Below are 27,019 nucleotides of genomic sequence, written 5' to 3'. Positions count from 1 at the left end.
TCGAATGTTTTGGCAGTTGTAACAGCTCAGTTTTCAAGGGAGAATTTCAGTTGTTTGTAATGACTGCCTTTTATAATTTAAACACATTTATTTATGTTAGTTTTTTTACGTATTGTTTTTCTTTATGTTAATCGACTTATATAAACGTATTAAATTTAATGTGATTAGGTAAGACACACCCGATATAAAAGAACGTTGATTAAGCGTCGAAGTATTAGGAAAATAAATGCACGAACAAATTATACGTAGTAGAAATTAGGCTAGGTAGAGATTTGCCTATGTGATAGTTTTTTAATGCTCAATAAAGTTTATAATTTTACAATCTTGTGTTTTATTACTAACAACTATAATAACTGTTTCCCGCTATTTCATCATTGGTATAGGTTTTTTTTGTTTAAATAATTTTGTCGTATTTACGGACTTTTAACACTAAATAATGAGAAATAAAGGAACCGAGTATTTTCCGAGCCATTTTCATTCGGCATCCATCTAACCGGATGTAGCTAAGTAAATGCAAGTCAGCGACTGATCTCACTTTCCAACCCAGTTACCCGAGTCGGGTTAGACTGGTGTCAGGCTTACTGGCTTCTGAACACCCGTAACGACTGCCAAGGATGTTCAATGACAAATCACTTAACTAATATTTTTTTTAAATGATTTTAAGCCGCATTTTCTTTTTAATATTGTTAATCTTTATTTATTAAGTGCCTACTTAGCTTGAAAGGTTATATTTCTTTTCCCCTATGTTAATAATAAAGTTGCAAGGAGGTGAGGGCAGTTAGCAAAACTTTTTGTTCGACCCTCTTTGCTCCAATTCTCGTGAACTGCATTAGTCGGCTCACACGCGAACGCTAATTGGGTCAGTTTGAAATCGATAGTTCTTTGTTATAACTATATTTTGTTGTAAAAGGGAGTATTCCTGACTTTATTTGTCGCTTTTACGCTGCTAAAGACTCCGTAATAGGTCTCCCGGACTCCGTTTCCTCCGTCCGTCCGTCCGTGTCCGTGATAGTTGAACCGTGATAGTTAGAGAGCTGAAATTTTTGGTGATGTATTTCTGTTGCCGCTATAACAACAAATACTGAAACTAGAATTAAATAAATATTTTCGGGGGCTCCCATACAACAAACGTGTTTTTTTTTGTCCGTAAGTACCTACAGATTATATAATAGTAATAGACTATCCAAAAGGGCATATTGACTTGCTCCAAATAAAATTAAGATATGGGCAGGAAGAAGTATAATAAAGCTAGAGAGCCTAAGAAAGGGTTAGTTTTTAGCCTGTTACGGGAAGTAGTTCCCTCAGGACGTTTTAGCTCAATTTGAATTGTATAACCTTCTCAGAAATAGATAGAAAACTGTTGTAATTAATTTAATTTTCTTTTAAAAAGAGTGTCCATGAAGTTTCTTGCCGGTTCTTCTCCATGAGACCAACTCTTTGGAACCGTGCAACTACTTTCATGTTTCGAAAGAGCTTCTATAGTCCCATTAGGAATAAAAAAAAAACTACAAACAACTATTAAATAATGTATAAATATCACAAACCGGGAATTTTCGTTGGGTTCTTTTCTAAGGCTCTCTATTCACTCTATGGTCACGTTAGCATGGCAAAGGCATAAAAAATTAAAGACAAAGTATTATCCGTTTGAAATGATTTTAATAATACCTTCAATTCGATTCTTGTTATATTTTTATTTCAATAATAATAACCAGGTCTGCCATCGCACGTCTTTTGCGCATCAAGTATGGCTGTGAGCTGATTCATTCTCACAGTTTCATGAGAAATTGCTGGCTTTTTCACCTGAAAACAAGACTTAATTAGATCTTAAACATCCTTTCTGCCTATCCTTTTGCCTAACCTTTTCCCAACTCTCTGGGGTCGGCTTCCAGTCTAACCATATGCAGCTAAGTACCAGTGATTTACAAGAAGCGACTGCCTATCTGACCTCAAGCCAGTTGGCGAACCTAATAGCCCTTGGTAAAACTGATGTCAGACTTACTGGCTTCTGAGTACCCGTTACGACTGTAACGTAGGCCTTAACCTAATCTTTTTTTAACCGACTTCAAAACAAGGAGCTTCTCAGGTTGACCTGTATGTATGTTTGAGCGCGATTATCTCACGTTTGGCTCAACTGGTTTTGATGCGGTTTTCAGCATAGTATTTGACATAGTTAGGAGAAGGCTTTAAGTTTATTATTTTTCGACATTTCTCTCACCTTGACAGCTGTAGTCTTCACAACTTTTCTTTCTTCCCGTCTTGCAATAGTCCTGAAGAGTCTAGTTAGTAAGAAGTACAAGATCTCCACGAAACTGATGAAACTTGCGCCGAGGAATAGGCCAGCTGCTCCTCCGAACGATACTGTCAAAACGAGTAAAGTAAATTTTTAACCGACTTCCCAAGAAGGAGATTTCAATTCGTCGGAATCTTTTATATTTTCTTCTTACACAAAAATAATAAAGATGAAACATTTTTTTTGTACCCTAAAGGCTCCGAAACTACTGAAACTATTTAAAAAACTCTTTCATTGTTGGAAAGCTACACTCTTCCCGAGTAACACAGGCTATATTTTATCCCGAGTAGTTCCCACGGGACGCGCATAAGTATGTTTTATTGGCTGTTTACCAACGGTTTCACTCGCGTGCCGTTTGTGAATACAAACAAATGTTTCCTCTTTATTAATCTGTATAGAAGTATTGACTAAGGAAAGATGGCTGGATGGCCTATATATCCTATTCATGTTATCTTTACTTGTCACTATACTGACAGGGAAAATGGAAGAAGATGACATATTGCACCGACCACAAATAAAATTGGGAACAGGGCAGGAGGAAGAAGAAGAAGTATAGACTAAGGAAAGCAAGAGACGTAGTACAAAGCTGATCTCCTCACCCACTAAGTCCTGGAAGTGGAAGACAATCTCCCTGGTGTACCGGGTCCTCGGAGCCTGCACTGTGAACTTGACGGAACCATGCTGGTTGAAAGGGTGACGATCCCTAAGGACAAATAACTCACAATCTGAAATCTATCGGGTGTTTCGTACCTAATCACATTAAATCCTATCATACATACTTTATGATATTTTATGGCGAATTGTAAAAAAAATAACCTAATCCATTCAGTGGTTTAGCCATAGGAATAATTTTTCGTTTTCATAATTTACAACATCATGTGTAAAGAGATAAAGGAGTATCGTATGTTTTGATCAGTTGACAGCTGTCAGTTTTTAAGGGAGAATTTCAGTTGTTTGTAATCTTTAAGGTAGAATGCCGTGCATCGCGACTACTGCAGCCGCGCGCGGCCTACGACAGTCGTCAATCGCTCGTGACAGTAGTCAAACTATGAAAATGTATGGCACCGCAGCCGAGGTCCGCGACAGACGCACGCGGCTGACAAATGGCGTGAGCCGCATGGCGTAATCAGAAGCCAGTAAGTCTCATACCAGTGTAACCAAGGGGTATTGGGTTGTCCAGGTAACTGGGTTGAGGAGGTCTTTGTTATATACTGGTACTCAGCTGCATCCGGTTAGACTGGAAGCCGACACCAACATAGTTGGGAAAAGGCCAGGTAGATGATCAAGATTCTTTCTTTACTTACGAGTCTACTCAAATGGGGTATTTTTCAGAAAGCTCACCAGATCTGATCATCCTCATCCTCCGAGCCTTTTTCCCAACTATGTTGGGGTCTACTTCCAGTCTAACCGGATGCAGCAGAGTACCAGTGCTTTACAAGGAGCGACTGCCCTTGCCCTTATCTGAACCCTCAACCCAGTTATCCGAGCAACCCTTTGTTAGACTGGTGTCAGACTTACTGGCTTCTGACTACCCGTGACGACTGCCAAGGATGTTCAATGACAGCCGGGACCTACAGTTTAACGTGCCATCCGAAACACAGTCAATGGTGTCCAAGATATACTTAGAAAGTAGATACAAACTTAGAAATGTTGCATCGGTACTTGACTGACCTGGAATCGAACCCACAGCCTCATCCTCGAGAGGTTGGTTCTTTGTCCACTAGGCCATCACGACAATCACTCACCAGATCTGATCAGCAGTAGATATTTCCTTGTAAATGCAGTCGATGCACTGCGGTGAGCAGGCACACTTCTCACCGTTGTTATTAGATAACTTCTGCTTGAAGCTGGCTAAGCACCACAAGCCTTTGGGAGTGCAGGGGGGACCCTCTGAAATAACCAGTCAATAGTCTGAAATAAGGCTTACAAAAATCTAAGTCCAAGTCAAATTCCACACAGACTTTATCGCGAAATTTCCAAGCGATCAGTGGAGTCAAGTCGGGACCAAAAGGCTGGCCTATACTTCGGAAACAGCATATGCTTTGCCGTCCAGCGTGGCAATGCAGCCAGCCTTTTGGCCAAAATCCCCGCTGACAGCGATGCGGATGAATATTTAGATTTTTTGTAAAATGTAAATGTAAATATAATGATAGTAGTTTGTATATAGTAAAGTATAATATTCTAATTCCAATTCAAGTTAAAAGTCAAAAGTCAGTTGAAAGTTTTACTGTTCTTGTGTTTTTGAAGGGAATCATCAAATGATAACTCCCGCTTTGGGTGCAGCGTGAGAGAGTGTCAGACTCTTACGGACTGTAACCCACCATGTTAATATGTACCAGCGCCGCGGTAACTCGCGCGAACAATGCCGCAGCCCCGGCAGGGCTTTAGACTGGAGTCTAGATTCAACAGATCCCTACTAATATTATAAATATGAAAGTCTGTCTGTCTGTCTCTTACGCTTCCACGTCTAAACCACTGAACTGATTTTAGTATTTGGTACTGTGATAGAGTTGACCTCGAGAAAGAACATAGGATAGTTTTTATACCGGACTTTTGAAGAATTGTCTTGGAAACCCGATATAACCGAACTCTACGCGGGCGAAGCCGCGGACAGAAGCTAGTATGGTACATACCTTCGTAAAAGTAGTAGAAAGGTACGCAGCCGCAGTATTCCTTCGCCAGTTTGCTTCTGCACGCCAAACGACACGTATTTGTGCTGTGGACCTAAAATAAAAGGTAAATAATATTAAAACCAACATTTTTTTGTATGCCCGAAGGCTTCGAAGCTACTGAACCAATCTGAAAAATACTGTCACTGTTAGAAAGCTACACTGTTGGACACCAATGACTGTGTTTCGGATGGCACGTTAAACTGTAGGTCCCGGCTGTCATTGAACATCCTTGGCAGTCGTTACGGGTAGTCAGAAGCCAGTAAGTCTGACACCAGTCTAACCAAGGGATATTGAGTTGCCTGGGTAACTGGGTTGAGGAGGTCAGATAGGCATTCGCTCCATATAGCACACTGGTACTCAGCCACCACCAATTAAACTGGAAGCCAATATTTGGGAAGTCGTGGTGGCCTAGTGGGTAAAGAACCAACCTCTCAAGTATGAGGGTGTGGGTTCGATTCCAGTTCAGGCAAGTAAAAATGCAACTTTTCTAAGTTTGTATGTACTTTCTAAGTATATCTTGGACACCAATGGCTGATAAAAAAGGTGAAGGAAAACATCTTGAGGAAACCTAGACCTATAGTCTGAAATCAGCAACGTATTGAGCAAGCGTGGTGATTAACGTTCAATCGTTCTCCGTGTGAGAGGAGGCCGCAGCCCAGCAGTGGGACGATAAAAAGGCTGTAACAATAACAATAGTTAGGAAAAAGCTAGGCAGATCCTCACCTTTCTTCCATTGACAGCTGGCTCATCAGTATACAGGCAACCTCTTCGCGATGGCTGCAACTCTTCAACTCCTCGGCCACAGCGGGTCTCAGTGACACTTAGTTCCGTGTTCCTTACGAGTGTCAGAATGACTTCTGAAGGCTTATGCGTTAGGTCCATCACGTCATATGGGGAGTGGACGTAGAACTAGAAAGAAATATTATTTTTTACCCGACTGTCAAGGAGGGTTATTTTTAATCGTCATCGTGTATCGTCGGTTACAGTTATCGGCACGAATCTTGAGCTCTGACCTTCACCTGCGCAGAAGTAATTTATTGGGTCCCTTTTGTGGTATGAAGTGAGGCGCGGGGGCGGGCTAAAGCGGTGATTGGCCCGCAGTGCATCGTGTCATAGCCGTGTCATAGCTAATAAATTACTTCTGCGCAGATGAAGGTCAGAGCTCAAGATTCGTGCCGATAACTATAGAAGCTATAAAAAAAATCTTAGAGAAAGAAAACTCTTGAAATCTCAACCCTTCAAAGTTTTTTGCTGGGGAGAAGCGCAACAAACTACCCAGCAACACATGTCTATCTGTTAAGTTTGAAGACTTACAGTACCCACACCCTGCAAACTTCGCCCGATAGTTCGTTTGTATTACACATACAGAGCAAAACACTAAGTAACCAGATGGTAACTTACATAAGCTGTGGATGGTACATCCATGATGATGTAGCAGCTAAGAGACGAGTATTTACATGTCTCCGGCCAGCTCATACTATCGTTAGGGTTCACTTTCCTGTGACAAAATAAATAAAACTGAATACCAATGTGTAACCACCATACAGCACCATGTATTAACAATATTTAAACGTCTGATTTTCTCAACTGTTTGCTTTAGAAAATGAATATCGGAGGGCACGATAAACTGAGTCCCGGCTGTCTTTGAACATTTTTGGCAGTCGTTACTGGTAGTTAGAAGCCAGAAAGTCTGTCAACTAGTTACCATGGAGTATTGGTTTGCCTAGTTAAAAGGGTTGAGGAGATCAGATATGGCCGTTGCTCCCCACGGCACACTGGTACTCAGGTGCATCCACTTAGACTGAAAACCAACCCCAACATAGTAGGGAACAGGCTAAACAGGTGATGATACTACACAAAGTTAAATTGAGAGCAACCTGGCTAAACAGGGGTGTTTATCTTAAACTAGCCTTGTTCCCGGGGTTTCACCCGCGTCCCGTGGAAACTACTGACTGTACCGGGATAAAATATATGGCCTATGGCACTCAGGAAAATTATAGTTATCTATCACTGAAAGAATTTTGGAAATCCGACCAGCGGTTTCAAAGATTACACCCTACATACAAACTTATCTCTTTATAATATTAGTATATCGTCCATCATGGCTAATCTCCTTACATGAGAACAGCCGCCGTAGCCGATAATCGGCTAGGAAGACATCATATTGGTAGTTGCTCCATATGGCACATAGTAGAGAAAAGACTAGGTAGATGATGATGAACTTACGTGATGGCCACATCAGCTAAAGCCACAGAGTTTGTAGAGTAACAAACACCGCTCTCCGTCATGACTGGGATCCATTTATACACAGCTTCGTCAGACGATCGCATTTTAACATCGCAGTCATGCATAACCTGCGAATATCATATTTGTATTATAATCATAACTAGCTTCTGCCAGCGGTTTCACCCGCATCCTGTGGAAACCTCGGCACGAACCCGGATAAAAAGCCTATAGCCTTCCTCGATAAATGGACTATGTAACACTGAAAGAATTTTTCAAATCAGACCAGTAGTTCCTGAGATTAGCGCGTTCAAACAAACAAACTCTTCAGCTTTATAATATTAGTAGGTATAGATAACTCGTCGGTATATAGGTGTCGCATAGTACGACTGCTGTGCACGAGGTCTCTGGCTCCCGAGCATTTTGTGGATTTTAGAAACTTTTGCAAAGCAGCTCAGAGTCTGGAAGTTGGTGATTGATACATCCGTGCATCAGAGAGCATGTTAATGTCGGTGGTGCTTGTGCTCTCTCTCCGGTGGTGTCGGCTTGTCGTCGTCTTCTATTTCCCTCTACTTTTTGTGTTATGAGAACACTAGCTTCCGCCCTCGGCTTCGCCCGCGCAGAGTTCGGTTATATCGCGTTTCCTAGAGAACTCTTCAAAAGTCCGGGATAAAAACTATCCTATGTTCTTTCTCAAGGTCAACTCTATCTCTGTACCAAATTTTACTAAAATCAGGTCAGTGGTTTAAACGTGAAAGCGTAAGAGACAGACAGACAGACTTTCGCATTTATAATATTAGTAGGGATGTGGTGATTAAACGCTTAATCCTTCTGTGTGAGAGGAGGCCGCAGCACACATGTACCACGATACAAATGCTGATGATGATGATGATCAACTTACATCAACAGCAATCTGAAACATATCGAGGCTGGTCTCCAAACCACTGAACTCTTCAAAAGCTTCCAAGTGAAACAGGTCAGAGTTAGCTACGGCTTCAACCAAACGGGTGTAGTAATCATAATTGTCGTCAGATGGCGTTGTGTCGAAGTGTTTCTTGATCGCTGCTGGCAATTTTGTGGGATCCACTCGATTCTGCATAATAGAATCACGGAGTAAGGAAAGATAAAGATAAAAAAGTCCTTTATTCAAAGTAGGCTGAAAATCAGCTTTTTTGAAGGTCTAATTTACAAAAGACAGCCCCCAAAACGCCCGCCCTTCACTACTTTTTTCTATATGTGTTTTTGCTGGGAAGAAGTGGTGGAACAAACTCCCCAGCGGATGATGATGAGATAAGCGGAGATGCTATAATCGTACGGGCGTGACCAAAACGATCAGTTACAAGTGAACTAACGAGGTGTTCGGATTCTGTGAATCCTCTGTCAACTTTGGCCACCCATCTTCGCTTAACTCTCAAAACAAACCTTATAACACATGGTGACAGCAGGAACGTTAAATCGCCAGGATCTGAAGTCTTTTTCCAAGGTCACCACGGTTGGAGAATCGTTGTACCTCTGCAGCTGGCCCAGGGAGACATCCAGAGCGCCCCAGATGGCCAGAGCTGTGGCTGCTACCCATAGGATCCTGAGAATACATCATCATCATCATATACCTGACCTTTTCTCGATTTTTTACCCGACTGCCAAAGAAGGAGGGTAATGTTTTTCGAGTGTATGTAAGTATGTAAGTATGTATGTATGTCTGTTCCTTTGTGACCTCCTGTAGCCTAAACGGCTTGATGGATTTTGAAGTATGAGGTATCGTTAGATTTGTCTTGATTACGGGAGTGTCATAGGATACATTTTATCCTAAAAGTCCCACGGGATATTTTTCTAAATTTCCTTAAAAAATATGTATGCGGTATCATTAGATTCATTTCAATCACGGGAGTAATTAATATAGGATACGTTTTTTCTCAAAATTCCCACGGGAACATGTTAATTCTGCGTCAACGCAAAGCAACTCATGCGTTAGCAAGCAAAAAGCGATTCTTTTGGCGATACAATCACGTCGTCTTGATCAAATGCATGAACGTCGTCTTGATCGTCTTGAACGTCGCATTGGCGGTAAATTTATGTTGCGGAGTAACATCACTCGTAATCTAAAGCCAAATGTCGTCGAAATAATTTAAAATGGTACTTACATATACATAGTCTTCTACATCTACAACATTTTCGTTAAATAAAAACAGCTAAAAAGTTAAAAATAAAAGAATTATTATTAAAAAAACAAAATACCCGACTGCACACTAAAAAAAGAGTAAAACAAGCCCCACAATAATATTGATCAATACAACTTTACTGAATATAATTTATAAATATTGATGGAAAGCATCGCAGGCGGGGACCACCTTGACCGCCACCAACGAAAATTCTGCTAAATGGTACACAACCCAAATGACTATAAATGAGCCTCTGTTGGTCCCCGCCTGCGATGCTTTCCATCAATATTTATAAATTATATTCAGTAAAGTTGTATTGATCAATATTATTGTGGGGCTTGTTTTACTCTTTTTTTAGTGTGCAGTCGGGTATTTTGTTTTTTTAATAATAATTCTTTTATTTGGGGTAGCCTTACATCTAACCAGATAGGTACAGCTGAGAAACAGTCCTTTCATAGAGCACTGGGGCCCGATTCTCCTCATTTTACTTAAGCGACATACGATTCACATTCGATTGAGATCCACGACTCAATTACGATTGAAGCGTATTTGACATTCCGCTATTTTTTCTTTGAAATAAACGTTTTTATCCTTTTCTGTCATTCAATAACGAATTGCCAAAATTGCAGACCAATCGCAAACCAGTCTTTGGAATACGATTGGTCTAATATTAGTAGCAGAATGCCCGATATGGTTAAAACTGCTATTGCGAGCATATTATTGCAATTCAATTTCTATTCGATTTTGACATTATTAACTTAGGAGAATCGGGCCCCTGATCTCCACAAAATAGCTACCTGGGTCAACTATTTCACCGCGTTTCGCCCGCGTCCCGTGGTAACTACTGCCCATACCGGGATAAAACATAGCCTATGTTACTCGGAGATATTCTAGTTTCTCAACAGTGAAAGAATTTTTCAAATCAGTTTAGTAGTTTCGAAGCCTTTACTAAATTAGTATGTCCCCCACCAAGGCCTGCGCCTGAGAGGCTGCGGAATTGTTCGCGCAAGTTACCGCGGCGCTGGTACATAAAGGGCTTAAGAAGGAACATGGTAGGTTTAGTGAAGTCAGTAAGGCCGCTGCCTCGAATTTTGCGGGCAGCGGGGCGGCAGCGGCGGCGGCGCGGGAGCGGTAGGATCTTACGCGTATAATCAAATGGACCGGCCCTCGAATACAGCGGCGCGGGGAGCGGGCAACGAGCGGTGAGCTCCAGTCAAATGGTGACCGCCCGCGCCGCCGCCGCTGCCGCCCCGCTGCCCGCAAAATTCGAGGCAGCGGCCTAAGAGTCTGACACTCCCGAGCGCTGCACCCACAGCTGGAGGGGTCATCTGATGATTTCCCATACAAAAAAGGTTATGGAAAGCTTAAATTTAACTCAAACTTACCTCTCAATCATATGCCTTTGCGGTGCTGCAATGTGATAAAAACCATGCATGCTGGTTTCCTCACAAAACGCCTTCCCGCATCTTAACACAGCTTTCCACAAACCAGACACAAATCTGGTGATAACACCCGGTTCCTCTCGATATATCGAGTATTCCGCTGTGTACATACTGACAACCAGTCTTACCAAGGGGTATTGGGTTGCCCGGGTAACTGGGTTGAGGAGGTCAGATAGGCAGTCGCTCCTTGTAAAACACTGGTACCTACTCAGCTGCATTCGGTTAGACTAAAAGCACTAAACATCTGCATAATTACCTATTAGTTAAAAGCGTGACACGTAATAATTATATATTTACAGTTAAATGAAAGGAACATGAAAAATGCATTAGTTAATAACTAATCTATATACTATCTAAACCAATATAATAAAGAAAAAACATTTTTTTGTTTGTTTCCCAAAGGCTCCGAAACCACTGAACCTATTTGAAAAATTCTTTCACTGTTGGAAAGCTACACTCTTCCTGAGTAACATCCAAACTAATCCAAACTAATATTATAAATGCGAAAGTAACTCTGTCTGTCTGTCTGTCTTTTCTTCACGCCTAAACTACTGAACCGATTTGTGTGAAATTTGGTACAGACATAGTTTGAAACTTGAGAAAAGACATAGGATAGCTTTTATTACAAAAAAAATTAAAATAAAATTATTCCGGACATATAGCGCCATCTATTGGTCAAATCAAAAATCTGCTGGTAGTCACTATTCCACGCGAACGAAGTTGCGGGCAAAAGCTAGTAGGCTATATTTTATCCCGGTTCGGACAGTATTTCGCACGGGACGCGGGTGAAACCGCGAGAAATCGGCTAGTTTCTTCATAACAAGGTTTTGTTTCAATCACATATTTTGCAATTAGTTTCTTTTTATCCATATGCGCGAGGTAGTTGAGTTGGTTCATCATTTACCTGCTCTTATTTCAAGTTAGTTTGCTCCGAATGTTGCTGAAAATTAAAACTAACCTAACCTAACCTAACCCTGATCCCCAATAAATGGGTTATCTAACACTGTAAGAATATTTCAAATTGGACCAGTAATTCTTGACATAAGCGTATATCTTTATATCTTATACATACTAAGTATTCAGCTACCTACATTATATTAATACAGATATGATGTAGTTGTTTAGGTAGGTAATTACCTAATAAAAGACCCCAAATCTTATTAAGGGGAGATTCCACCAGTGTGCAGCGCTGTGTCGCACACAAATGTATCTCGTGGTGTACTCGCTCTAGCAAACAGTAGCACATTGCGTGCGAACATTTGTAAAATGTCTTTCTCGTTTTTTTGATAAACAACTTAACAAAAAAGTGTTTCTTACTTCCGATATTTGTATTTTATTTATGTTTGTTCGCTCCGACGTTTACCGACCGATTTGAACTATTCTTTTTTTTGTTTGAAAGGTTATAATTCCCAAATGGTCCTATTGTTATCAGGTCCAAGACCTGATGATGGAAACCCTGAGATATTCAGGTCATAAAGAAGGAGCTTCTCAATTCGATGTTTTGAGTACCTATAAGTATGCTTTGCTCTTCTAGTTACATTGAAAAAGTTTTTAGCGAGCAAATGTACCACGAACAATATTGGTGGAACCTCGCCATTAGGTAGAGGAAGTGAAGCATATTTGGAATACCAGTTTGTTTTTTGAAAATAACTTGAAGGAGAAACGGGATAGCTCAATAAAAATACATTAAATTATTGTCAAAATATTAAACTTTAATAATGAGAACAATCAAATATAAAAAATACCAGATATATTATCAAAATGCCTATTAAACTAAAAATACTCCAAAAACGTGATTTGACTTAGGGTGCAGATAATTTGGAATATAGTATTCCAAATTATATTCATTTTTTTTCTTTGAAAATTGCTAACACTTTTTCTTAGAAACTAATAGAATTCTAATATTTTTATAGTCATTGGCTCTTTACAAAAAAAGAAACTTACAAATAAATAAAACCGACTCCCAAAAAAACTGAAAAGCAAAATAAACACGGTATTCCAAATTAACAACACACCAACCTAACTTAAAATTACATGTCAAATTTTTTGTTCTAGAAATATTCACAAAATCATAGTAATATCTTAAACTAACAAGGTCACTCAGCAATTGAAATAATTACAATAAAGATTTAGAGTGTTACAGCAAATGATTACCACTGATTGCATTCTTACCGAAAAAGTTTTCAAATCAGGCGTTTCGTTCGCTGGGGGCTGGTAGCCGAAATGTCAAGATGGCGTCCTGTTTTTAATGCTGTATGGCTTTGTTTATCGTTTGACGTTATGTTTACGGCATAAAAACTCAGATGGCGTTTATATATATAATATTTAGATATCGAAGTATTCCAAGTTACCTGCAGTATTCCAAATATGCTGCAGTTCCTCTACCTAATAGTAGTTGAATCACCAAAATCTACAATTGAAAAATTCGTTGCAAAACTCATAAACACAAACTAAAAACAGTCGACCGACAGTTGACTCGATGGTTAGCAAAACCTTTTAGTAAAATGTTGATTACAATCAAAGTTTTCAGTCGCTTTGACTCCGGCTAAATACCTGATCTTTGTAATGTGCGTACTACCATTCATCTTCATACTGATTTATGAGCCCAAACAAACTATCGGCCGACTGTAGTGTGACCTAAGTATTGAAGTATATCTTAATATGTTATTGTTATTAATATAAATACTGTATTTATCTAAAGTTCCGTGATAATAGTTTAATTATTAATAATAAACAATTGTTCAGACGGTATTGAACTATGTATATTGTGACACGAACAAAATGTTAGTCGAGAATTTCGTAATAATATCTATTTTATACGGTGCGTATTTTTTGTTTTAATACTTTTCTGTATTATAAATATTTCTGTGTAAAAAAGTGTGAAACATACAATGTGAGTGATGATAATGGTGTCTTCAAAGCCGATTATCAGCCACGGCGGCTGTTCTCATATAAGGAGATCAGCCAGCTGCGCAGGACATATTATAGTGCACAAGCATTTGCTTGGACTGCGGTGCACTCAGTATTCCTTCACTCTCATAGCGCGATGCGACGACAATCCGACACCACCGGAGAGAGATCACAAGCAGGTACGACATTAATGTGCTCTCCGATACACGAGTGTAATGAGTGTATCAATCACCAACTTCCAGGCTCCGGGCTGCTTTGTGAATGTTTCCAAATCAAGTGAGTATGTATGCCCCGTACGGGGTAAAATATATGTTACTCGAGGATAGTTCCTTAGTTTAGCTTCCTAACAGTGAAAGAATTTTTCAAATCGGTTCTGTAGTTTCGGAGCATTTACAAACAGAAAAATTATTGTTTTATACCTATTTGTATAGATGGCGTGCCTCGTTAGTTGAAATTAAACTTCAATTTAGTTTATAAAGTTTATTAGATTATACTAGGTTTACAAAGATTTTGAGAATATAACTAATAGGTACTTACTTACTACAAAATAACAATATCGCTTATCTTAAAGAGGTTAACTCAAAAACCTTTTTTTTTCTGAAGAGATGAAAAACCGTCCTTTGTCTCTGTGCGTGGTAAAAGTGTTCTGTATAGAAAAATGTTATTATCACGTTATTATACATAGTAAAAATACCTATATTTTTTAAATCTGTTTTGTTATACCTGGGTTTTCGTCAAAGGAATTTGATGCATAAATGCATAACCCAAAAAACTTGATTTTTGAAACAGTATACCTATGTCAGGCTTATGTCAGGTCAGAAAACTGCCGTCTAGCAAAACTATAATACCTACGTCATATAACTTGTCAGCCATCTTAACCATCAGATCCAGTGGCATAGGCTGCCGGCAAAAATGTATTCTGTAGTCTACAGGAAGCTTTTTTAGCCAAATACTTTTCAATTCCTCCTCCGGGAACGAGTCACCAGCCAGAACCTTGAGAGACCGCAAGAAACATGAAGGTTTTTTATCACCAATCTCTTGCCTTTCAAGACGTTGACGGATTCTATTCATATCAGTTTCCGTAAAGCGAGAAATCAGCTCCTGCTTCAGTTTTGAGTACGGTTCCTCTAACGGCTTCTGCATTATTATGTCCTCAACAACAGATGCAGTTTTCCCATCAAGTTGGCAAACAGTAAAATCGTATTTTGTATCCTCCCCCGTAATTTGGTGAATAGAGAAATTTGCCTCCAATTTAGCGAACCATAGTGCTGGCATGTCGTGCCAAAATGGCCGCATGTTTACTGTGTTAGCAAAAAGTATATGTGAAATTAATGTGGCTTCACTAGTTCCAGCCCCAAGGTTATGGGATGCGTTGTTCTCGCCTGTGGCCATTATTAAACAAAATACACGACTAAATATAACAAAAATAACTAAGTAACACACAAATTACAGTGATAAAAAATCAAAACAAAGAATTAGAAATAATACAACGTTTTAAATCTAACGTGAAGTGAATGACTCGAGAGAATGCATAACTTGGGTTAACAAGCGTATGTTAAAGATGTAACACTATCCCTAATTATGACACTGGAACGCAGCTAGATGACGTTAGTGACACTGACAGTTGACAGTTGACAAATGACAGACGTCAAATTCACACCAATGGAGTCTCGTTATGTTTACGTTATTGTTTAATCAGCACTTATTTTGACTACACAAACACTTTTTCATTAGAATGCTTCTCAAAACACTAACTATTATGGCGGCTGGCGAATTCGCTGCCAGCAATGAATGCAAGCTTGCTACTCTTTAGAAACGCCAAACTGGTTTATCTCACTTTTAAAATAAGTATTTCCACCGTCGTTGTCAGAAGTCGACTGTTTCTCTGGTACCCTGTAATAATAATTTGCAATTGTTAAATAAGTAGTTATGATACTATTAGGAAGATGATTAATGAATTTTCTCTTTACTCTGGGGCTTGATTCTGCTAATTTAACTTAAGCGAAATAGGTGTCATCCCGCTATTTTTCTTTAAAATAAACGTTTAAGTAATTCGTAAATCTGCACATGATTTACGAATGCAATATGATTGTAGAGCAGACCAAATGGAACTTGGAAGACCAATGGCAAACCAATTAAATGTCATTGGAATACGATTGGTCTTATATTAGCACAGAATGCCCGATGAGGTTAAAACTGCTATTGCGATTCAATTTTTATTCAATTTTGACATTATTAACTTAGCGAACAAGGCGCTGATCACTTACCGAATGTATTGTGCAGGATTCTCGATTCTAACAGGGCCGTGTGAGTTTTGCAAGTTAACTTTTACAACTGTTTATTTAACAAAAGCTGTCATCGGCACTTGCTCGTATTTCTTATAATGCACTCCACTATTATCCGGCAAAATGAACGAATGCATACTATTCAAGTCATGTGATGTAACAAACGACTGTTTATTTTGGCCGAGTTTTAATTACGTGTCGAGAGTACTCGAGAGTGTTAATTTACAACGGAATCAGCATTCAGAACAAATAAGTATTATTGCAGAAATTATAAAGTATTTAACGTCCACACAAGTCGCAGTGTACTTTTTTAAATATGAAATGGTGGACACAAAGTGTTATGAAAAGTACCATCAGCACTCAAGCAGTGTTGCCAAAAAAAAATCTCGATTCCCCGTCTCGACGACGTCAATAGTTTTCTTATTGAGAATAAAAATATCCCAAAAAAAATGTACATAGATTGCGTTATGGGTATCTCCTAAGTTACCAAGGTAAAAAAACATTCAGTTTCAAGGAAATCTAATTTCTGAACTGTTAAAATCTCTCGGGACATTCGGATAATAATCTGACCGACTTGTTTTCTCCTTATATTCCCTATTTGCTATTTTTTTATTTCCTATTTTCTATTTTTTTAATTGTTGATGACAAGTACGTTTCGTTATACGACCTGAAAATAATATGACGTTTAAGAAATGACGCTCCGTTCCCTTAACGAAACAAGATCAGTGTCATCTAGGCATCATTAGCTAGGAAAATATGATTCTTGTCATTCTCCATGGAGAGCGCTAATCTCCAGGAAATTGAATTCCCCTAAATCGGGGAGTTTATTGGAATTAGCAACACTACGGCAAAACATCACGGTGCATAGACAAAATAATGTTGCCATATGCTATAATAAAAATCTTTTTTACTTCATAAATAGTAAAAAAGTATTTTTACAATTTAACTTTATTTAATTTTTAGTACAAGAACCGGGGAAGTTGTAATTATGTTATATAATTTAAGTAGTAACGAATTGTACATATAATTTCAAACAAACAAAAATGATGTTTCCTCTTTACTATGTTAGTAGGTATCGATTGTTATTGCATTATACCTAATTGTTCTCAAATATATACATATTTCCGTGCACTAATAAATCATTATCCTCCTGCCCCCCAAATTGATTCGTCTTCGGCGCAGCACGCTTTCTCCTTCCATACTCTTCTATCTGCCGTCATCTCACAAGTAACATTCTTTCTAACCATATCGACTTTCACACAATCCATCCATCGTTTTTTGATCGTACTAGAATGTATGTCGTATTTATTATTTTTTCAGTGCTCTTTTTAATATGGCCCCAATATATTAGTGCTTCACCAATTGCAGAGGACTGGACCACAAGATTAATCTGCAGGTAAGGAATACTAGTAAGTCTGTTATCATATGCGTAGCCTTTTCCCAACTATGTTGGGGTCGGCTTCCAGTCTAACCGGATGCAGCTGAGTACCAGTGTTTTACAAGGAGCGACTGCCTATCTGACCTCCTCAACCCAGTTGCTAGCAACCCAGTACCCCTTGGTTAGACTGGTGGTCAAACTTACTGGCTTCTGACTACCCGTAGCGACTGCTAAAGATGTTCTATGCCAGCCGGGACCTACAGTTTATCGTGCCATCCGAAACACGGTCGTTGGTGTCCAAGTTATACTGAAAAAGTGCATACAAACTTAGAAAAGTTGCATTGGTACTTGTCTGACCTGGAATGGAATCAACACTCATACTTGAGAGGTTGGTTCTTTACCCACTAGGCCACCACGACTCCTAGTTTGTAATACTAATATATATGTTATAGAAATGGAGAATTCCGATGTAATAACGGTGAATGCGTAGAAGATGTGAGCCGGTGCAACGGTACTACCGAGTGCAGTGATGGAAGTGACGAGACCTCTGTCTTATGCAGACATCGCAAGTAAGTTTCTAGTCTAATAAAAATCAAAAACCGTTTATTCAAACTTGGCTGCAAAACAGCACTTTTCAATCGTCAAAAATTTACAAATGACTGCCTTCAAAACGCCCACCCTTCACCACTTCCTATGTGTTATTCCTGGGAAGAAGTGGCGCAACAAACTCCCCAGTAACCCTAAATTAATCGACACGTATTTTTCCTTTTCTCTCACACACAAATAACAAGGAAGATAAAATACGATTGTATTTTCTGTTACGTCACTCTTAAGTACAAATACATAGCGTGACATCACGAGCCCTCTCAATCTTTGCATCCTGTCATCACATCATACCTATTCTTCTTCTTCGTCTTATCGAAGTGAGCTGCAAGCTTAATCACCTAACAAGTCCTAGTGTCAGAGTCTTCTTAAACCCGCCTGACGGCTTCTGACGTAGCACTGTAACGACTGCTACTGAGTAGCATTCGGGGATGCTACATATAAAAAAAGAAAATCTAATGTCTATTCAAAAGGTAGAAATATCAAAATTGATGTTATTTCTTTGCAGACCTCGTTCTACTACCTGTGAGCTTCCACCGCAACCAGAACACGGGTCTTACACGAAATTAGAAGTTGATAACGTACCATCTTATGTAGACGACTATGTAGTACTGAATTACACTTGTAATCAACCGTTCAGGTTGATTGGGAAGCCTTTTGTTATATGTAATAATGGAAATTGGAATCATGAGTTGCCAACTTGTCAAGGTTTGTCATCAGCCAATAATTTTATTGGAATAAAATATAACCTAGGACCTATGTTACTCGAGAAGGGTGTAGCTTTTCAACAGTAAAAGATTTTTTTCAAATTGGTTCAGTTTCGGAGCCCCTACCTATAGGGCACAAATATAAATGTTTCCCCTTAAGGTAGAATTCCATGGATCTCGACTGTCGCAGCCGCGCGCGGCCTACGAGACTGTCGTCGATCGCTCGCGACAATAGTCAACCTATGTATAAATGTATGGCACCGCTGCCGAGGCCCGCGACACAAGCGCGCGGCCGACGAATTTCGTAAGCCACGCCGAGTATTTCCTAAAGGTCAACTCTATCTCTGTACCAAATTTTATTAAAATCAGTTCAGTGGTTTAGACATGAAAGCGTAACACAGACATACAGACTTTCACATTTATAATATTAGTAGGGATTTCCTAAAACCGAGTTTTCCAATAAAATAAATACTTTTTTTAGCTTTATGTAAACTGGCAAAGAATCTTCGAACAGAGTACAGATGCCTGCTTTCTGGCAAGCAAACAGGCTACAAGATATGTGACTTCATGGTCCCTGAAGGAACCAGAGTGCAGCCAGTTTGCAAGAATTATCATTATAACCCTGATGGGGATCTGCCTATTATGATGTGTAAAGATGGCAAGTGGAATTATACAGCTACGTGTGTTATTGGTAAGATTTCAATTCATCTTCCGAGCCTTTTCCCAATTTTAGGATCGGCTTCCAGTCTAACCGGATGCAGCTGAGTACCAGTGCGCCGCAAAGAGCGCCTGCCTATCTGACCTTCTCAACCCAGTTACCCGGGCAACCCAGTACCCCTTGGTTGACTGGTGTCAGACTGACTGGCTTCTGACTACCCGTAACGACTGCCAAGGATGTTTAATGACAGCCGGGACCTACAGTTTAACGTGCCGTCCGAAACACAGTCATTGGTGTCCAAGATATACTTAGAAAGTACATACAAAGTTGCATTGGTTCTTGAGAGGACACATTTCAGAGGTTGGTTCTTTACCCACTAGGCCACCACGACTTCGTAAGGTAAGGTTTTGTCTCAAACTGTTATAATCATCGGCACAGACTCTCACCTGCGCAGAAGTAATTTATTGGGTCCCATTTGTGGTATGAAGTGAGGCGCGGGGGCGTTGTAAAGCGGTGATTGGCCCGCAGCGCATCGCGTCATAGCCGTCACTCGGGATTGGTTCTTTGATAATAAATCACTTCTGCACAGATGAAGGTTGGCGCTCAAGATTCGTGCCGATAACTATAGTATATTGGAACAAATTGTTTGATGTCCAGATTGTGGCAAACCAGTATCAAAAGGCATACCATTAATGGCTGGAGGTGACCCCGCAAAGAGAGGGGAGCTGCCCTGGCACGCAGGAATATACTCCAAGAAGGCCACACCTTACGAACAGATCTGTGGAGGTTCCATAATCAGCTCCAAGGTGGTTGTCTCTGGTAAGCATTGTAGCTTGGTCATTTGTCGTCTGATCATCATACATATGTATGCTAGCTGCCGAAAGTACGAAGCTGAGTACCAGTGTTTTACATGGAGCTACTGCCGATCTGACCGCCTCAACTAAGTTACCCGTGCAACCGAATACCCCTAGGTTAGACTGGTTGTCAGATTTACTGGCTTTTGACTACCCGTAACGACTGCCAAAGAATGACAGCCGGCAGTTTCCAAGATTCAGTCCAAGATATACTTAGAAAGCACATATAAACTAAGAAAAGATGCATTGGTACTTGCTTAACCTGGCATCGAACCCACGCACTCATATTGAGAGGTTGGTTTTTTACCCAATAGGCCACCAGAATTTTTCCTGCTCAAGTGACAGGCCACCATGACAAGCAGCTTATTGTTCTGTTTTCTCCCAGCTGCCCACTGTTTCTGGGAATCTGGGCATCGTATGCTGCCGTGCAAGTATGCTGTGGCTGCTGGGAAGGTGTACCGTGACTGGGATGACCCTAAAGATGATTATGTACAACGACAAGATGTAAGTAGCCCATTTTTCGACTGTTAGCGGCAAATTGAAATATGTTCACCTAAGTCATCATTCTTCTGTCTAGCGCTTTCCCAACTACGTTGGGGTTGGCTTCCAGTGTAACTGGATGCAGCCGAGTTCCACTGTTTCACAAGGAGTGACTGCCTATTTGACCTCCTCAACCCAGTTACTCGAGCAACCCGTATTATATATCATACCCGTATACGGGTATTCAGGAGACAGCAAGTCTGACAACCAGTCTTATACGGGCAACCTAATACTCCTTGGTAAGACTGGTTAATAGACTTTCTGGCTTCTGACTACCCGTAACGACTGCCAAAGATCTTTATTAACAAACCTAGGTACAGTTTAACGTGCCCTCTGAAAGCCACACTCCACTTCTGCAGTCTATGCATACATATAAACAGGGCAATACAAGTAATAGTTTGCATATAACATATTTTACGTAAAATACATTATGCGGGAGATAACTTCGGACCGTGCGTTAGACCTCCGACCACTAATAATCAACTTCACATCAGAAACACCATAGAAAGTGTTGAAGCCCTTTCTATGGTGTTGGGTCGTTTTTGGGGGCTGTCTTTTGTAAACTTGACCTTCAAAAATTGTATTGATTATATTTCTCCAGGTCATAGACATAAAGATCCCGCCTCGTTTCCGAGGAGTTGAGACCAACTTCCAAGATGATCTGGCCCTGGTGGTCTTACAAAAAGGACTGCAATTCGTCATGTACATCCGACCAGTGTGTCTGGACTTCGATTATAAGTTTGATGAAGAACAATTGAAGGCCGGGAGTTTGGGAAAGGTAAGGTAAAGGGCGTCCGGTTCCAATCAATTTTATTTTTATCTGGTTTTGAAAATTGTGCACCTACAGAATACTTGGTCTTTCACATGGATATAGAAATTATCTTGAAAATAATAATGAAGTACTTATGGTCTACTGCCGGCTGCTTTTCGTAAGTCAGCCTTTTTTATCGTCCCACTGCTGTGCACAGGCATTTCCTCTCACACGGAGAAGGATTGAGCGGTAATCAACACGTGTGCGAGATACGGGTTAATAATTTCAGACTTGCAGTTCAGGTTTCCTTTTTATAATCAACCATTGGTGTCCAAGATACATGTACTCATACTTAGAAAGTACCTATGTTACAAACTTTAAAAAGTTACATTGATACTTGCCTGACCTGGAATCGAACCCACGCTCATACATGAGATTTTGGTGCTTTACAATTTACAAAAAGGGTAATCCGACACCACCGGAGAGATCAATGTATTTATTACTATATCTAATTAGGTAAGGTATCCAATTACTTTAATTTCCCTGTCCCATGAGTAATAATGTGATACACTCCTATTATTGAACGATAGTGTCTGCTTCGTGGACAGTGAAATGGTTAAGGAATACTGTCCCCCCAGGTGGCTGGTTGGGGCTACACGTCAGCTGCTGGTCAGCCGTCTCCCTTCTTGAAAGTGGCTGAACTGCCGATTGTCAGCTTAAACAGATGCTTCAACGAAACTCCTCATGACTTCACCTCTTTCATCACCACAGATAAAATCTGTGCTGGTTATACTAATGGTAAGATCACCATCATCTGGCAAGCATTTTCCCAACTACGTTGGGGTCGGCTAAGGTCGGCTTTCAGTCTATGATGCAGCTGAGTACCAGTGTTTTACCTGGAGCGAATGCGTATCTGACTTCCTCAACCCAGTTACTCTACACCCCGATACCTCTAGGTAATACTGGTTGTCAGACTTACTGGCTTCTCTGACTACCTTAACGTCTGCTAAGGATGTCCAATGACAGCCGGGACCTACAGTTTAACGTGCCATCCGAAAAACAGTCATCGGTGTCCAAGATATACCTACTTAAAAGTACATACAAACTTAGAAAAGTTGTATTGGTACTTGCTTGACTTGGAATCAAACACACACTCATACTTGAGAGGTTGGTTTATTTCAAAGTAAACAATTGTTTTGATTGGGATAAGGGCAGGGGGATGATGATGATGAGTTATTTTAAGAAAAACGGACTATTATTTTCCGTAAACTGGGCCTAATTCTTTTTTTCATTGCTTCAGGCACAGCGGTATGCAAAGGCGACAGCGGCGGCGGCCTGGCATTCCCAGAAATGACAGGTCACGTCACTCGATACTACCTCCGTGGTCTCGTCTCTACGGCACCTTCAGACGATCTAAATTGTAACACGCAGACTATAACAGCATTTACACATCTGTTGAGGCACCAGAGTTTCATACAGAGCCATTTTATTGAATACCAAAAGTTGAAGTTTCTGCATTTCGATTCTAGGATGGTGACCCAGTATAATTATACTGCTACTGAATGCCCGAATTAAAAAAGTAAAGATAAACTAATAAATATCGCGTCATCTTCACACGGTTGGTAAGCCTCATGGTAAGCTATTTATCAGCTTATGTTTTGGGTGCTAACACAACTGGGGCCCGATTCTCCTAAGTTAATTATCTCAAAATCGAATAGAAATCGAATCGCAATATGATCGCAATAGCAGTTTTAACCATATCGGGCATTCTGCTACTAATAAAAGACCAATCGTATTCGATTGACATTTGATTGGTGTGCGATTGGTCTGCTATTTTGGTAATTTTGGTCTATACGGTAGTTTTCTGTACAATCATTTTGCAATCGTAAATCATTTGCAGACAAAGTGATTCATTATTGAATGACAGAAAAGGATAAAAACGTTTATTTCAAAGAAAAAATAGCGGAATGCCACATACGCTTCAATCGTAATCGAGTCGGGATTGGATCTCAGTCGAATCGAGTCGAACGTCAATCGAATGTTGCTTAAGTAAAATTAGGAGAATCGGGCCCCTGATAAGCTACATTTACTTTACATATTAAAGTTTTTAGGCTCATAAATCGGTATGAAGATGAATACTACAGACGCACACTACAGATGAATACTACGGGCAGTACAGGGATCAGGTATTTAGTCGGTAACAAACACTAATATTTAATCAAGATTTTCTTTAAAAAAATGCCAACCATCAACCATCGAATCGGATCAATTGTCGCCCGACTGTTTAGTCTGTAGCCTAGGGGTAGTCTTATATTAAAGGCACAGCCTATGTTATTCGGGGATAATGTAGCTGTCCCAATAGCGAAACATTTTTCAAACTGGTTCAATAGTTTCGGCGCCTTAAGGGTAGGTACAAACCAAACAAAAATATGTTTCCTCTTAATTATATTAGGGCTGATTTTTCAATCGCCAGATAAGATTTATCTGAGGAATATGTTTGACGTTTTGACAGCTTTTGTATGGAAAATATGTCAAACCGCCATATTTATTCCTCAGATAGAAGTTATCTGATGATTGAAAAATCAGCCCTTAGTATACATTGTATTATACATATAGAATTAGATGTAATTAAATACAATTTTATGTAAATGCATAATAATTATTTTGAATTTTCACTTTTCATCCCACATAAAACCACTCAATTTGAATTTACCCAAAAACACGGATTCAAAAATCTTCTTCCCAGGGCGCGTTCCAGCGGCACCGGCGTTTACAATTAATGGCATGAGATGATCCGCTTCGCCCAACGGATGGCAATCAAGAGCTCCTTTCTCCTGATCCCAGAAGATAATTTTCTTGCGATTTTCTTCATCTCCAGTGCAGACGTCATTCAAAAAATTATCGAAATCCAAATTAACAATTTCTTTTTCATTTTCCGGATCAGCTTTTTTGAACTCTTTCATGTTGTGGTACGATAATCCGGAACCGAAAATGGCGACAGCGTCTTTTCGAAATTGATACAAAACTTTTCCTATTTCATAATGCTGGGCTGCGTTTTGGTTTTTCAGTATAGATATTTGAATTATTGGTATATCCGCTTTGGGGTTTATTAACATCATTGGTATGAAAACTCCGTGGTCCCAACCTCTTTTGTCGTCTAAAGCCGATTCGATGCCCGCGTTTCTGAACGCTTCGTGTATTTTTCCCGCCAATGCTGGATCACCTAAAAAAATGATTTTTCTGTTAGCTAAATGTAATAATATTAACTGTCTGTCTGTTACAGCCTTTTTATTGTCCCGTTGGTGGGCACAAGCCTCCTCTCACACGGAGTAGGATTGCATTAATCACCACGCTAGCTCAATGCGGGTTGCTGATTTCAGACTTTATAGTCCAGGTTTCCTCAAAATGTTTTCATTCACCTTTTTATCAGCCATTGGCGTCTAGGATATAGGTACCTACCTACTTAGAAACCTGCCTGACCTGAAATCGAACCCACACCCTTATACTCGAGAGGTGGAGGAAAAAAAAAAGTCGTGGTGGCTTAGTGGGTAAAGATCCAACCTCTCGAATAATCTTAACTAATTGAAAAATAAAAAGATATTACCTGGAGCATCATATTTGAACTCATAACTCTCAGGGGGAAAGTTATAATAGTCGTACAGCAACGAATGTCTTCCCCCGGACGATATAGTCACAACTTCCTCTTCCCTATGCGCCGTAACAATAATAATTGCCTTCAAACGGCTCAAATCAACAAAATTAGACACATTCTTCAAAGAATCACCAATTTCCACGTTATATTTTTCACGTAAAACAGGATACGGTCCGCCGCCATGATTTAAAAATACCGATGGCGCGAAATATGCGTCCTCCATTTTGGAATGACACAAGGGTAACAAAATAGTTACTATTATAAATAATTTCATGATGACAATGTAATTTCTTATTTATCAGTCAAAGTAAATACGTGCTCGCGATACGAACGAATAAATACTGATTTGTCATACTAAATAAATAAGTGATAATAATTCTTGCTCGTCTGGTTTTGAATTCTAATTAACTAGTATGTTTTATGACTCTGCTTCGATATAAAAACCGGCCGTCTGTCTAGCCTTTTCTCAAAACTATGTTGGTGTCGGCTTTCAGTCTAACCGGATGCAGCTATGTACCAGTGGTTTACAAGGAGCGACTGTCTATCTGACCTGCTCAACTGAGTTACCCCGGCAACCCAATACTCCTAGGTAAGACTGGTTGTCAGACTAACTGGCTTCTGACTACCCGTAACTACTGCCAAACATCGATGTATAGGCACATATATACTGCCAAAGATGTTCAAATGATACCCGGGAGCTACAGTTTCTCGTGCTCTCCGAAACAAAGCCAATTGTGTCCAAGACCCAAGACAATCTTAAAAAGTAGGTACATATAAACTTAAATAGAAGTTGCATTGGCACTTGCCTCAACTAAAATCCAACCCACGCTCATACTTGAGAGCTTGGTTCTTTACCCAATAGGCCACCACATTTTTTTGTACCACGATCTTCTATTTGCTAACAAACATACTTACTAAACTCTAAAGTTGTTTTATTTTATGTTAATAATGTAGTCACACAGATAACGTGACCCGAATGATATTAAATAATACCTAACTGGAATCTGCATCAGAATGATACACACTAGCTATAAAACAATAATATAACGTGCTTTTCCTCAAAATTATCATTTTTATGTGCAAATTAAACCTGCACCTAGGTACGTCTGACATTCGGTTTTTGGCAGATGAAATTTCATCTGTTCTTAAACATGTTTTAGTAATATCAACTAGTTTTCTTTATTATAATAATGCCTTTTATACTAAACTAGCAGACCCGGCGAACTCCGTTTCGCCACCAGATTCGTTTTCCGAGTTCCTACCGTCTTCTGCGCGCCTAGTACTCGACCAACGCAGCTCTCAGTCGTCCGCACCCCAGCACGCACGCATTACCATGATGCCCATACAGGTTACTATCTAACTCCTTCTGTCTTCTGCGACCCTAGTTTATTGTGTCTTGTGCGGCGGCCGATGCTCGGACGTCGTTGTCTAGGCATTTTGGACAATGGACAGAGTGTTGAATTTAACCTCAAATGCACGATCCACATAATTTACACTGAGCTTGAATGAAATTAACTGAGCAGAGACAATGAGTAGCTGTCAAACACTCGGCGCCATCTACTTGAAGTGTTGGATATTGGTTTGTAGTACATGCTATGTATCAGAGATGGCGCTGTATGTGAAAAACGATTTACCCACTTTTCTGTTGAATTATTCTTGATTATTCCTGAATTTTCTTTACTATAAACCTCACGGAGCCCGAGACCTTTCCAACGAATGCAAAACCGTGGAAATCGGTTCGTGCGTTCTGGAGTTATAGCGTCAGGGAGGAAAACCGGACTTATTTTTATATAGAGTTTCTTAGTATATAAGCGGTTATATAATAAAGTGGAAACACTTTATGTAGGTATGTTTGTTTGTATCCTAAAGGGTTCACAAGTCACAAGTGAAACCGC

The 27,019-nt window shown here is 39.9% G+C and overlaps 2 protein-coding genes across 4 annotated transcripts; one reads left to right on the top strand and one right to left on the bottom strand.

Annotated features, from left to right (window-relative positions):
• Positions 1-1,688: 1,688 nt before the first annotated feature.
• LOC110382420 (pickpocket protein 28) lies at positions 1,689-16,366 on the bottom strand. Of its 2 annotated transcripts, XM_064042896.1 has the most exons (11): positions 10,730-10,966; positions 8,608-8,767; positions 8,087-8,278; positions 7,189-7,316; positions 6,364-6,460; positions 5,686-5,871; positions 4,924-5,014; positions 4,036-4,180; positions 2,890-2,993; positions 2,216-2,358; positions 1,689-1,800 (listed from the first exon to the last, which is right to left on the bottom strand). In XM_064042896.1, exons 1-11 carry the CDS (start codon positions 10,894-10,896, stop codon positions 1,696-1,698), a joined length of 1,518 nt encoding a protein of 505 aa, XP_063898966.1. In that variant the 5' UTR covers positions 10,897-10,966; the 3' UTR covers positions 1,689-1,695. The 2 variants fall into 2 exon arrangements, 1 of the variants encoding a protein (XP_063898966.1); XR_010278005.1 differs by lacking the exons at positions 1,689-1,800; positions 2,216-2,358; positions 2,890-2,993; ... (5 more) ...; positions 8,087-8,278; positions 10,730-10,966 and adding exons at positions 13,677-15,589; positions 15,964-16,366 and having other exon boundaries at positions 8,630-8,767.
• On the top strand, positions 13,453-23,548 carry LOC110382426 (modular serine protease). Of its 2 annotated transcripts, none has more exons than XM_064042893.1 (10): positions 13,453-13,607; positions 17,302-17,377; positions 17,812-17,928; positions 18,471-18,670; positions 19,151-19,360; positions 19,985-20,146; positions 20,567-20,685; positions 21,323-21,499; positions 22,111-22,270; positions 22,773-23,548. In XM_064042893.1, exons 1-10 carry the CDS (start codon positions 13,568-13,570, stop codon positions 23,045-23,047), a joined length of 1,536 nt encoding a protein of 511 aa, XP_063898963.1. In that variant the 5' UTR covers positions 13,453-13,567; the 3' UTR covers positions 23,048-23,548. The 2 variants fall into 2 exon arrangements, with proteins under 2 accessions (XP_063898963.1, XP_063898961.1); XM_064042891.1 differs by lacking the exon at positions 13,453-13,607 and adding an exon at positions 13,818-13,875.
• Positions 23,549-27,019: the final 3,471 nt, after the last annotated feature.

This window comes from Helicoverpa armigera, chromosome 30, assembly GCF_030705265.1.
Source record: "Helicoverpa armigera isolate CAAS_96S chromosome 30, ASM3070526v1, whole genome shotgun sequence".
In the NCBI taxonomy this organism is placed as follows: Eukaryota; Metazoa; Arthropoda; class Insecta; order Lepidoptera; family Noctuidae; genus Helicoverpa; species Helicoverpa armigera.
The sequence above is the reverse complement of the archived record's forward strand: the minus strand, read 5'-3'. Positions and strand labels throughout refer to the sequence as shown.